The 13940-nt window shown below is 56.7% G+C and overlaps 1 protein-coding gene across 1 annotated transcript; it reads right to left on the minus strand.

Moving 5' to 3' along the window:
* Positions 1-8020: 8020 nt before the first annotated feature.
* On the minus strand, positions 8021-12283 carry EN1 (engrailed homeobox 1; the record flags this gene model as incomplete). The annotated part of the gene is made up of 2 exons (XM_079782711.1): positions 8021-8337; positions 11404-12283. The coding sequence occupies 2 exons, from the start codon at positions 12281-12283 to the stop codon at positions 8021-8023; spliced, it is 1197 nt and encodes a 398-aa protein (XP_079638837.1).
* Between the last annotated feature and the right edge of the window lie 1657 nt (positions 12284-13940).

A 13940-nucleotide genomic window follows, 5' to 3' on the forward strand; every position in this document is an offset into this window, starting at 1 on the left:
CCCCGACGCGCCGTCCGCGGAGGAGCGGACGGTCGGAGCGCCAGGCCTCCCTCGGAGGTGCGGAGCGAGGCAGCCGGGGAACGGGAGAGGGGGAGCAGGGAGCCGGCGGGATGCCCGGGCACTCCCGCAGCAGCGGCCGGTCCGAGGGGCCGGGAGGTTGGCTCCGGAGGGCGGCCTCCGGAGCAGAGAACGAAGAGGAACCCCGAGACCGACCGGGAAGCCCTTGCAAAATTACAGAAAGGAGAACGAGCCCGGCCTAGACCCAAACCGAAACCGTACAAGGAACGGTCGCTCAGGAGAAGGGGGCGGCGGAGCCTGCGGCCAGAGCGCGGGTCCCCGGCGCCGGCCGGAGTCTGGTGCAGGGAAGTGGCCGCGGCGGCCTTCCCGCGGCGTCCTCAGCCGGAGGGCGGCGGGACCCGCGCCCCTCGCTGGGCGAACAGACTGGGGCTTCGCGGTTCCTGGGAGGAGGGCGAGCCCCAGATGCGCTCGCATGCCCAGCCCCCACTCCAGACGTGGGCCGAGGGCGGCGGGGCCCGCGGCCTGGGCAGGGCTGACCGGAAGTGCATCTGCTCAGCGCCCGCCGCCGACCGCTCGGGCGCGGGCAGCTCCGACCCGACCGGCGAGGCCAAGTGCGCGGTGCCCGGTGCGCGCACCGTGTTCGCCGAGCCAGCCTGGGCGCGGCTGGGAGAGGCGGGCGTGCGGGGAGTCTGGTGGGCAACTTAATGGGGAAAAGATCGGAATCTCCTGGGAACCTAATCTGAGACGGGGTGGAGTGGGTGCGAGAGCAGGAAATCATCGGACCTAAGTTACTAGTTAGAAGGGGAAGTAGGGGTGGGGTGGAGGTTGGGGGCTAAAAACTACTGGTCCTTAAGATTCCAGAAAAGGGAGAAGACGCCTTAACCCAGGTCAGCGCCGCTCCCTACCCTTGCGAAGTCTCCTTAGGACTTGATACTGCGCTGGGAGGATATAATTTATTATATAATATAATATAATATAATATAATATAATATAATATAATATAATATAATTAATATAATATAATTAATATAATAATAATGCAAACTTAAATGCGATTTGGTGTGACCTTGGCAAGACGACCCTGCACCTCACTTTCATTTTCTGTACAATGGGATTATAATATCCAACTCAAAGGCTGAGTGAAGTAAATTAAGCCAAATGGCTTGTAATGTGCGCAGTTGGCCCTCAGTAAGTAGTGTGGTTTTTTTAATTATTAATTTCAAATTTCAATTTCTGGAAGTGTCATCTTCTGAATTGCCTCCAGTCTCATATGGACAAGTCAGGCACCTGGGGTGCGGGGTAGGGGCGCAGGGAGCTCTGCGGAGGTGGCTGCAGGACTTGGTTTGTTTTCTTCAGCATCTGCACTGCCTTCAGCGTGGACAACACGGAGACCACTAGTGATGCCTCTCCCAGCCTGAGGAGGCCCACAACAGCGGCAGAGCTTCATCGGTCCTTTCCCGCCTTATCAGACGTCCGCTTTATCAGGCGGCAGGACTGTGGATCTTTCTGCCAGAATTGGTCGGTCTTTGTCAGGGCCCTGTCCACTGTCCACCCTTGCAGTGGCTGTGGCTGAATGTTAAATACTCCTGGGTGCCTCTCTTCTTGGACCCCTTCCACCTCGCCTGCGCCTGCGGGAGCCTCTCTCCCCTGTGCTGTGATTGCTGTTCCTGGGGTGCTGCAGGCCAGGTCTTCCTGTGGGGGTGAGGGGGGTGCACCCCAGATGGCGCTGCCCACGTCCCCTGTGCTGGCGTGGGGTGGGGGCTGGGAGGAATCTGCTGGTGGCTGCTAGTCCCTAACAGCATGCTCTTCTGTTTATGCCCCATTCCCACCCCACGTACCACATAGGGGGTGGGAGGGAGCCTCCTTTACAGGGCACCCCTACCTCATTCTCCCAACCCCACCTCTCAACCTACCCATTCCCATCTCCAAAAGCTGAGTCAGGACGGTTGGTCGGAACTTCTCTTCAGGATGATGTGCGCCTGCGCATGCACACTGAAGCTCTGCTTTCCTGCAGACCCAGAATCTTCCATGGCTGTGGCCTGGAATCTTACCAAAAGTCCTCAAAACCACTCACCCCCATATCTGTGGGGAGAATTCCCGAATGGCGGGGCCCCCTCCACCTCCAGAGTAGGAGGAAAGGCTGCATGTAGAAGCAAACTCCAGGATCAAATAATAACGGCTCACAACTTACCAAGCTCTGTGAGAACTCTGCTTAAGAAGTTTGAGCCGAAGCCAGTTTTGCTCAGTGGATAGAGCCTTGGTCTGAGGACTGAAGGGCCCCAGGTTCGATTCTGGTCAAGGGCATGTACCTCAGTTGCAGGCTCAATCCCCAGTCCTGGTGGGTGCCTGAAAATCAAGGCAACCAATCCATGTGTCTTCTCTCAGTGTGTTTATCCCCCTCCCATCCTCTCTCTCTCTCTCTCTCTCTCTCTCTCTCTCTCTCTCTCTCTCTCTCTTAAAAACAAAAATCAATGAAAAAAAAATATCCTCAGGTGAGGATTTTAAAAAAAGAAGTTTGCCTGCTCCTTCCCTGGGCCTGCCCCACCCCCAGGAGGTACAGCTGGGAGGGTATAGGGTGCACTGAAGGAATGCAGAGGGTTATAGAGGCATATCTCTGTCTGAACCCAGAGTCACTCAGATCAAGCCAACACACACACACACACACACTCACAATCAGACCACTCACCTCAACTCCAGTTCTCCTTGGTGGCCTCCATGGAAAGAAGGGAACAGACAGGTATGTCCTGGGCCGTGGTAGCATGTCCTGTCCCTACATACTGGCTAGGAATGAAGCACACCAACCGGGGCCTGCAGGTGTGTCTTGTACGCCAATAGGTGTATTCCTGGACCATGTATAAATGTGTGCCAGAAACTTCTGCACAGGCAATGCCCATTTGCTTGCTCGGAGCACACCTCTGTATACTAGCACTATACATCAGTCCGTTTATATTTGTATATGTGTGTATGTGCACATATTTTGTGTGTGTGCATCTACACACATGGTTGAGTTGATGTTTGTGCACTGAGATGTGCGGGAGTGTGTGGATGTGGGATGTGTGGCTGTGTGTGCACTGGCACTATACAGTCAGAGACACACTGGGGAGAGCACAGGACTCGGGAAATCTGGGGATTTTGCTTTTCACTTGCTGTGTGCTTTTGTTTTTAATCCTCACCTGAGGACATGCTTGTATTGATTTTAGAGAGAGAGGAAGGGAGAGGAAAGAGGGAGAGAGAAACATCCTGTACTCACCCTGACCAGGGATCAGGGATTGAACCTGCAACTTGGGTACTTGCTCCTACTGGGATTCGAAACCTCCACCTTTGGGTGTATGGGACAACTGCTGATCAACTGAGCCATAATGGCCAGGGCTCACGTACTGTGCACTTTTGAGTGAGGCCCTTTCCCTCTCAGGATCACCCCTAACTCCCCACCCCCAGTAAAATAAAACATTTTTATTTAAGAATCCCTAGGATCCTCTCCAACAATGGGAGTGCATTTAAGGACTGGTCTAAAGCAGCCCTGCCCCTTTCCGCAAGCGTCTCTCACCTGAGCTCAAAGTAAGAGAGGAGAACCAGGTCTGTGGTGGGGATGACCAGGATGGAGCCATACTCTGCCCCCTCCCCAGGTGGAGTGAACATGATCTCTAATGTGAACCTATGGTGACATCAGATTAGATGGGCCCTAGGAAATGAGACAAAACTGGGGAGAACTGCTGCAGGCCTCCCTGCTGCTCCCCCTCCCCAGGTCTGTGCCTGGCGGAAGACAGAGAGTGGGGCTGCCTGTATCGCCAGGGGAATGGCTAGTCCCTGAATGGAAAGAGAAAACAAGGTTGACTGTTGAAGGAACTGATGGCCACCCAAGAAGCCACAGCAGACTCCTTCTCCCAGGGCAAGGAGTCTGACAGGGCCTCTCTGACCCTGGCATTGGCATTGGCCTTGGCCTCTAGGAGTCAGCCAAAGCTTACCACTGGCCTGCAGCTAGGCCTATTTTCCGAGGGCATTGGGGTGGGAACAGGCGGTCTGGAGCACAGTCCCCTCCCTGGTGATAGGATCTCTGGAAACCCTGTCCCAGGTGACAAGGCTGTGGAGGCCAGATAGGGGCAGTCTAGCGGGTCACTCTTTCTCTATGCCCATGGCAGCCCAGCCCCAGGGGCCAGAGAACTGGGCACACACACCCACACACACCCAAAACACACACTTCCACCTCCCAACCCTAAGTAAATATACTCCATACTACCCCTATACAAATGCCCACACACAGTACAACCCACAGGCATACAAGCTCACACAGAAACACAAAGCAGCCCCACACACCTACATAGCCTCTGCACACCCACCTGCAGCCTCATCTCCCCAACCTTACTGAAAAAAAAAGGGAGTGTTTCAAGACAAAAACAAAGACCTTTGGCCTCATAAAGAGCCAGGGATGCCAGGGATCAATACTGTTTAGACTCCGCTAGTGTGTATTTTCTCCTGGGCTGAGAAAGATTTAAGTTTATGGTTCAATTCAATCTTTAAAAAAAAAAAAGGGTAGAAAATGAGGAAGTTGGGATATCACACTCCAGTATTTATTTCTATGCAACCCCAGACTTTAAATACACAGGCGGCTCACTAAGCCAGCCCCATAAATCAGAGCTATCAATGCCTGTTTATGGTTATTACTACTTTCTTTTTTAAGAGGGGGTACAAGAAAGAGGTCTGACCAGAGTCCTCCCCTCTCCTCCACCCCAATCAGAAAGAAGGAAAATGGGCTGGGGGAGGAAGAGAAGATGGGGCTGTCATTCTGGACGATTGACTTCAGGGTCTTGGCCAGATTCCTGAGGTAAAGGCAGTAGTACCGAGTAGATGTAACATAGAGAAAGACATAGCGACAGAGGAGGCATGGACCAGAGGTTTAAGTCCTGAGAGCTTCTGTTTCCTCTACGGAACAAGGAGGAAAATTCTCTTTGCTCATAGTGATTGAAAGAGAAAAGGAGAAAATGGGGAAGAAATCAAAATACATAATAATGACACATCTCAATACTTTACTAATACAATCATGGGGAGGGGTCACCACCTCCTCTCTCTTCCTCAGGGTTAGGGCAAGAGCTCTTGGCTTTGATCTCTCAGAAGAGGTGGAGGGGAGCCTTAGGGAACAGACGCCTCCTAGAATTGCTGTTTACATTGGTCCCTGCTCCAGCCTCTGGATCTGGTGGCCTTGAGGGGCTTAGGCACCCTCAGGGGCCACACTGAGGAAGGGAGAAGGTAGGGTAGCCCAGTTTACACACTAGCTGAGTCTACAGTAGGCACTCGGGACAGTAAGGTTCTCTGTGGAGCTGGGCACCTCCTAACATTGGATCGGGATGTGACCAGGAAACTTCTTAATGCTCTGAGCTGTCTGGATTCCGAGAGGAGTGCCCTGGGCCCCAGATCTCAGACCCTGTAACCTGAAGGCCTGGAGAGAGTGAAGATTCCAGGCTCCCCTCTCCCCCAAGGAAAATAAAGTAGGTACTTCCAGCCACCAGACAACCACTCGCCTGCGCCCACCCAGGGAAGGCCCATCTCACTGCTCCCAACTCTTCATACAAGGATTGGTTGAGCACCTATTACGTGCAGAGGTTACCCCACCCCCTCAGGTGTGAAAGGGACAGAAGGAAGAGATTAACTGCAATAAAGTGGGGAGCCTATGGCAATGTCAAATGCCCTCTCCAACTTCAGGCCACCAAACACCTAGCCCTCAAGCCTGGAGCAGCAACTTGGAGGGTCCCTAGGCTTCCTGGACCTGGAGCCTAGCACTGTCACTTCCCCAGACATAGGCCTCAATCAGGGGGAATTTCTAAAGAGGCAAAACGACTGGCCATTCTTACTTCTCTCAAAATCAGTCCTGCCAAAACAACAGGAAAGAAACCCAAAGGAAGTATACAGAAACAAAGTTTCCATGTGCACGCGCGCGCGCACGCGCGCGCACAAACACACACACACAAACATTCTGGTGTGAAATACAAGTGAGCACATGAGCACACACTGTAAGCTGCTCAGACATCCAAGTGTGCATCTAATTACAGAGAAATGAACACCCAGGTGCATGATACAGGTGTAGAGGTACACAAAACCAGGCAGGCACTCATGCACATGGTCACATATGCACACAGGTTTTCAGGAACACCTACATATCTAGCCACACACGTACACGTACACACATACATATTGCAGAAGAAAGGGTAAGGGAGGAGGGCAGAATTTACGATTTTCAAAAATCCTGAACAAAAGGGAGATGATACCTCCTACAGAGGGCCCTCCCCTTCCCACTCCTAGTCCCTGAATGCCAGGGTCCCAGTGCCTGCCCAGGAAGGATATGCCCCCGGGGCAGGGGCAAAAATCTAGGCACTTCCCTCCGGGAAGTCCATGTGTCTAAGGGTCCGGGAGCTTGTGTTTGAGCCCTCACCGTCAGGAAGCAAGCAGGACTTTGTTGGGAATTCTGAAAAAGCCGCCCCTCCGCCACCCGCCTCAGGTTTGGGGTGGGATGAGATAGGCCTTGCCCACATCTTTGGTCGGGGCCCTGTAATCCCAGCAGCAGGACCCAGCGGCTGCCACTTTGCATAGCTTCCCAGCACCCAGGCCTCTTCCTCCCCGCTTTGCGGGACAGGAGGGCTGAGCCCTAGGAGGCTCCATGCGGCCTCGCCCTGCCGCCCGTGCCCAGGGAATCTCTTCTCCAAACGAAGGGCGGCGAAGCCCAGGCTGCCGAGAGGACCCGCGAGCGCCTCGCACTAGTGGGCTGCCCAGGACTGGAGGCAGCCCCTCGCCTCTGCCCTGCCCTGCCCCGGAAAGGCAAGGCCTGCTCATAGAGGAGACAACCTCAAACCCTCGAGCAAAACCCGCGCCAGATCAAAAATTAAAAGGAAATGTGCTGGCTGGAGCTAGAAGCAGGTTGAACAGGAGGAGGCCGCAGCGGGGACCCTGGCCCAGCGCAGAAGCAGCCCGACGGCCGACAGCCGGATGGTGCTTCCGAAGCCTAGCTTGGGGTTTCCGGCCTTTGGGCTCCTTTGAACGCAGTCGGAAAGCCGGCGGGTCCGGCCAGTCTCTCCAGACCCGAGTCCGTCCCCGGATCGGCGCCCCGCTACCGCCGCGCTGCCCCCTGGCCGCCGCGTTCGTTGTGCGGCGAGCGCTGGGCCCGCTGTGCGCGCAGGGCGAGCCGGTCGCTAGGCCCTGGCCCGCGCCCATGCCTTCCCCGGACCGAAAAGAGGGGCCGCCAGCGCGCGTGAGCACAGTGTACACTTTATTTCAGACTACAGGTTTCTGAACATAATAAAATCTTTGGCTTGTAGCGGCGGTTCAGTCTCGCAGTCTGTGGGGTCGTATTTCTCAACAAGTCTCCGGAAAACGAAAGGGGGGCAGGACGGACAGAGCGACAGAAAGGGCTTGGGAGGCGGGGGAGAGCGAGGAGCAGACACGCGAGGGAACACACTCTCACGCACACAAAGAAAAGTCCCAGAGAAACGAGGGCCAGCGATGCGGGGCGGGAGGCACCGGAGAAGCGATAACATTCAAAAGAAAAAGGCAACGAAAACGAAACTGGGCCGGGGCAGCTAGGGGGGTGGAGGTGGGGGATAAAATAATAATTATTATAATAATTATAACAATAATAATAAAGGAGATTAATAAAAAGTCCAGCAAATAGAGATCGCTACACATCTTTCTTTTCCTTACCTGAAATTAAATATATACAAGGTCGTAAGCGGTTTGGCTAGATAGAGCTTTAAGGAGTTTGCAATTACGTCCCTTATACTGTTTATAGAGAATAGATCTTATTTTTCGATAGCACCTGTCCGAGTCTCTCTTCCTTTTTAAAAATGTTGCATTCGAGCGTGACTCTCCATTCTGGGGAGCCCTCTCTCTTTCCCCTGTTGCTCCCTCTCTCTTTTGCGCAGATTCTTTCTCCCGGGAGCTGGGCTGGTGAGGCGGCCTCGGCGGTGCCCGGCGGGCGCGGGCGCCAGGGCGGCCCGCGCGGCCCCAGCCTGGGCGGCTACTCGCTCTCGTCTTTGTCCTGGACCGTGGTGGTGGAGTGGTTGTACAGTCCCTGCGCCATGAGGTGCAGCGCCAGGCCGTTCTTGATGCCGGTGGCTTTCTTGATCTTGGCGCGCTTGTTCTGGAACCAGATCTTGATCTGGGACTCGTTGAGACTGAGCTCCTGGGCCAGGGTCTGCCGCCGCTGCTCCGTGATGTAGCGGTTCGCCTGGAACTCCGCCTTGAGTCTCTGCAGCTGCTCGGCGGTGAACGCCGTCCGAGGCCGCTTGTCCTCCTTCTCGTTCTTCTTCTTCTTCAGCTTCCTAGTGCGCGGACCTGCAGCGGCGGGACGGGCCGGGTGGGGGTGGGGACAGAGGGCAGAAGGGAGGGGTTGGGGGAGAGGGCAGAGGAAGCCGTGAGAATAACAGAGTGGAGCGGGATCGCGCCCCGTGCTTCCGCGGCGATAGCGGAGGCCCCGCCGCGCCCCCGGCTCCCTCCCGGCGGCGGCGAACCCCTGCATCAATTGGCGGGCTGCTGGGGTCGCCTGGCTCCTTTCTCCGGGGCCAGAAAGGCACGGAGGAAAACTGGCCGAGGTTGTCTGTGTAGCCCACACCCCAATTCGGAACAGGAGAGCCTAGCGACAGGCTGAAATCACAGAATCCAAGATGGAGAGACATTTGGAGCCCCATCCTGCCCAGGCCAAAGTTGGAGGTCAGGGGCTGCTGTCTTCACAGCCCTGAAATAAAAAGAGGTTCAAGGCTGGGGCAGTGAAGACACTAGGGCAGGATTGCCCTGGGGGGATTGTCAGTCTCCCTTCCTCCTCAAGAAGCACAACCACACCGGGCACCTCCAAGAAGACCCCACCTGCTGAGGCTATTTACCCAGAAAACGAGGGGATAGGCAAGGGCTGTGAGAGGCTTAACTCGTTTCCAAGTATTCAGTGTCTGTTCTGTCTACCTCTTCCTTTATCCGCTTCCCCCCTGGGCCTGAAGAAGGCCTGTATAGGGAGACCACTCCCTTCTCTAACGAGGGAGATAAGGCCTCACCCAGTTGCAGGCCTTATGCACATGGCCCCTGGGTTCTCTGTTTGCCCCTTGGGTAGTGCCGGGAGGAAAGAGAGCCCCCCCCCCCCCCCAGCTGCAGGGGCAGGGTCTCCTTGTCTCTCTTGAACACATAGGCTGCAATTTCAGGATTGAAAACTTCTGAATAACAAAAACACATCAGATCTGCTTTCTTTGCCCGCCTATGCCATTTGCAAGGAGACTACATCCTTCCTGCCCCCCTTTATGAGCAAAATAGGGGCAGAGGAACACAGAGAGGGGAGCAATCTCAACAAAAATGTGTGCTTTGCCCCTGAGATGGAAATGGAGGGAGGCCACAGGACACTTTCCTGGAAGGTGAAGTCTCCCTCCAAACCTAATCCGGGAAGAGGGCTGCTATGGACTCAGCCTGGAGAGAGGAGAGAGGCAGCCCGTAAAGCCTGCACCTCCGGCCATCAGCCTCCGTGCCCAAGTCTTCTGGCATCTACCTCCTGGTCCCCGCCTTGGTTATGGGAGCTTACCGAGCCCAGCTACGTCCCTGACAGGCCTGTGAACCTCTAAAACTGTCTGGAAAGAAGGGTCTTCACCAGTGTTTCCAAACCTAGCGACAAAGGGATAAGCAGCAGCTGGCTGCTGGGCAGGCCAACGCCTGGAGTCACCAGCTACCCTGTGATAAAAGAGCCTGGCCTGGCCAACCACAGAGACTCGAGTGGCTTACGGTTCATCTCCCTTAACTGTCCACGCAGGAGAAGGAGCCAGTACCCTGCCTCCTAGACCCTAAGAGGGAGAGAGGCCAAGAACAAAGACGAGGCCCACTACCCAGCAGGGTGAGAGAGGAATGGGAGGCAGGCCGGGGAGGGAGAAAGACCTGGATTTAGATTAGTAATTCTCTGAGCAGGCAGAGATGGCCCGGGAAATGTGCACATCCCCAGAAAGGCCCCACTGTGTGGTGCGTCCAGGACGTTGTGAGTGTGTGTGTGTGTGTGTGTGTGTGCCCGCGTGTGTGTGCAGAGGCACAGACACTTGTAATAAAATCTTAGCCTTTTGGCCAGCCCGAGCTGTAGGGCCTGACAGCTCAATCACTCTATCCATCAGGCGAGTCAATCAAAGCAGCTTTTCGGAGGTTCAGGGAGCCCGACGTGTCAATAACCGGGCTGAGATGGCAGGGGCTGATAGCACGCATCGATCCGCGCGCTCGGCCAGCACTGGCCATTGCAGCGGGAGTAGAGCGGCGGCGGAAGGCTATGGTTTGCCCCACCGCCTGCCGGGCCCGGGTGCCCCGAACCCGATCCCAGGCCAGAGCCCCTGCCGGCCACGCGTGTGCTGCGGGCCAGAGAGTCAGGCCGGCCTTAGCGTCCTCTCTTGGGCCTATTGGCCGCAGTCTCCTCTCCTAGGACAGGTCTTGGCCTTGGATCCTCCAAGCGCAAGGTATACGAGGAAAGGGGGCCAAAGGAAAGTAAAAAAAAAAAAAAAAAAGGGCGGGGGCTAGGCTGGCGGAAACCTGCTAACTGGCAGTTGTGCTGTGCGGTTGGAAGGAGTTAAGCGCGGAGAAGGATGTGCAAGCCAACGCGGAGAAGCTGTGGAGGCCGCCTCTAAGTCCTCCGCCTGGCTTTCTGGCCTGAGCCCGACCTGTCCTCTCCGCTCCCACCGTCTGTCTGTCCAGCAGCTCCAGGGAACTAGGAGCCAGAGGCTCTCCTCTCGCGCCGTTTTGTCAGCGGCCTTTCACCTGGCTTCTACCCACCCGGGTCAGACTCTCTTTGCTACCCGGCCTGGGGAAGAAGGACAGCGATCAGACGCTTTTCTCTTTTCCTGTGTGTCCTCAAATCTGTCTCTATGCAAAGGCATGCTACACAGAAACTATCAAGATGGTGTCTATGTCTGTAAGAACACCCAGGGGAAGATTATTTCTCTGGTCAAAGCCTGGCTGGATTTCGGCCTCTGCAGGACCACGCCGGCGGGATTGCAGACCCCAATCATTAGGCCCACCTTCCCGCCGGCTCTAAATACCTCTTTTCCTGGAAGAAAAATCAATGACTGATTGTGTCTTTCCTGATAATAATAATCTTTCCTGATAATAATAAAGGCAAAACACAAAGAAGACCCCAGAGGCTCGGAGTTCAAAATCGAAGGATGGCGACTCCAGCTTCCAGTGCTGTAGCCTCCCGAGTGGTGGCCGCAGAAGCCAGGAGCGCAAAACTGAGTGCACTCTCGGTTGTGACTGGGACCAGAGCTGAGCATCAGGCAGCAGGCGTGAGAGAAGAGAGCGCCCGAGGCCGGTGTGCTCTCCCCAACGCCGCGGCTAAGAGTTCTGGTGCATCCGCCGGGCTGGAAGGCAAGGCGCAGCTCGGGGCTGGGTACTCACCGGAGGATGGACGATCGGAGTAGCGTGTGCAGTAGACCCAAGCGGGCCACACGAGAGGCTGCTGCGAGTCAGTTTTGACCACCGGCCCACCGTTGGCTGCGCCCATAAGCAGGATAGCTGGGTTGCCGTGCTCCGGATACTTGGCACCCTGCGCACCGGGGCTCCCCACGCCGCCTCCACTGCCGCCGCCGCTGTCTGGAGGCTTGGCTGTTGCTGCTGCCGCTGCCGCCGCCGCTGCCACGGCCGCTGCCGCCGCCGCCGCCGCCGCGGCGGCTGGGTTCCCAGCTTTGGACGCACCCGCGCCTCCGGCAGCGACTGACGGGGAGCCGTCGGGTGGGCCACAGTTTGCGTCCGGGGAACAGAGGAGCGAGGCGGCGCCTGGTGCCCGCGTGCCCAGCGGGTGGACGGGGTCTCTACCTGAGCCGGTCTGGCCTCTGTCCCGCTCAACCCGGCCTCCTCCGGCGCCTCCTCCGGCCGCCGCCGCCACCAGGAGCTGCTGCGGCGACTGCTCCTTTTTGCAGCCGAAGTCCGGCCTCAGGATGTTGTCGATGAAAAAGTTGGTGGTGCGGTGCAGCTGGGCCGCGGGTTGCGGCTGGTGAGCAGGCGCCACGAGATGCGGCGGTGGCGGCAGCGGCGGCGGCGGGGGCGGGGGGTGCGAGGGGAGGTGCGGGTGGTGGGCCAGGGGCGGCAAGCAGGGCGCCGTGGGCGGCGAGGGGGGCGCGGGCTGCGGGGATACCGGCACGCTGTCTCCATCGCTGCCGCTGCTGCCGCTGGCGCCCGGGCTGAGGCTCAGGCTCAGGCTGCCCGGGGCCGCCGCCACCGCCGCCGCGCCGAGGCCCGCGTCGCGCTGACTTTTAGGTTCCGGCTGCTGTTCTTCCATGCTCGGCCGCCCCGCCGCCCCGGCCGCCGCGCCGGCCCCCGCCCCCCCTGCCTCGCTCCCCACCCCACTTTGCCAGCGGCCCGTGGGGGTGCGCGGAGAAGGAGGCCTGAGAAGCCTCCGCGAAGGCACAGGGCGGGTGCAAGGGGAAAAAAGCCCAGGCGCCCGGCCTGGATCGCTCGCTCTTACCGAGCAGATGGATCTCGCTGTCTCTACCTCTCCCTAATTTGTAGACATCCAGATATGGAGACACTTGGCTATTTCTTTTTTTCTTTCTGCAACCAGATTAAACGATTTGTTTTAGATGGGGAGTAAGCCACGGCCAAAAAAAGAAGAAAAAAAAAGGCAAGAAAGGAAAAAAGAAAGCAAGAAAAAAAATTTTAAAAAGCTCCAAGATTTTTTTTTCTTAAAGGGAAAAAATAGTCTTTAAAGTCTAGCCATCTTCCTAGGCAGTAGTGAGGGGTTTGACTTCCCCGAGTGTCACGCTCAGCTGTGCCCAGAGCGCGAGGCTGGCAGCGCCTTTAATCGCCTTTGCTTTTTTTGCAGGGAGAGCGCGTCTCCGCCAGCGCCGGGCTGCCTTTTTTTTTTTTTTTTTTTCCCTTCAAATCTCTGACAGCTCGGATCTTTGCACAAACTCTCTCGCTTAAAAAAAAAATCACCCAGGCACACTTTTTGCCTTCAAACCGGAAGCACGTGAGTCAGGGCCGCACGTGTGCGGGGCCAATAGCGAGCCAGGACTCGCGCTGACACTCGGGCCTCGGCCCAATGGGCGCGCGCGGGACTTTGCGGATAAATAATCCGGGGGCGGCGGCCGCGGGCGCTGAGGGGGCGACTCGGTGAGGGCCTGGGGCCTCCGGCCAGCCCTCCCCAACCCACAGCCCAGCCCCTCCCTTTCATTCAGGCCAGGACCTACGAAGGGGCAAAGGAGACCCAGGAGAGATAGATTTCGGGGTAGGCAAATAGAGAAGTAACTCCGTAAACAACTTGTTGGAAAAATGCAGGGTGATGGGTGTGTGCGCGCCGGGTGCAGGGTCAGGAGGCTGGGGCCTCTGATCTTGTGCACCCACATGCTTCAGGAACTCAGCCTTGTGTTCTCTCGTTTTCTTCTTGCTGTCATGAAGGGTGAACGTTGTCATCGTCCGTGTGTGTGTGTGTGTGTGTGTGTGTGTGTGTGTGTGTAGTGAGAGGGAGGGGTAAAACGAGGAGGGCCGGAGATGTGAAATAGACCTAGAGTCGGTTACTTTGAGAGAAGCAGTTTATTTTTCACAAACAGCAAACCCCGGGGGCCAGCTGCGCCTCTCCAGAACCGTCTGTTTGTAGGTTTGCAGTCCATGCCAGTCGGTTGCACTGGGTGTCCTTTCCGGGGTATCCACACCCAGGCCCTTCCCTGTCCGGACCTTCAGCAAGCCCCAAGAGTTGTCCTGGCGCCATTAAGTCCGGCCCAGAGGGCGCGAGAGAGCCCCACCGCCGGCCGGGCCAGCGCCTATTCCTTCCCTGGCTGCCGTAGTCTAAGCCTTCCCGTCAGCATAGAGTTATCCTTTCTGGCCAGGCCCCTGGGCCAAGCAAGTCAGGGTGCGGATGCGCCCAAGGCTCCGGCTTTTGGGTTCGAGTCAACCTCCGTGTTAAATTTCCCTGACAAGTGAAATCAGGCAAGTAAAAG

Source organism: Cnephaeus nilssonii (assembly GCF_951640355.1).
Source record: "Cnephaeus nilssonii genome assembly, chromosome: 10".
Classification (NCBI taxonomy): Eukaryota; Metazoa; Chordata; class Mammalia; order Chiroptera; family Vespertilionidae; genus Cnephaeus; species Cnephaeus nilssonii.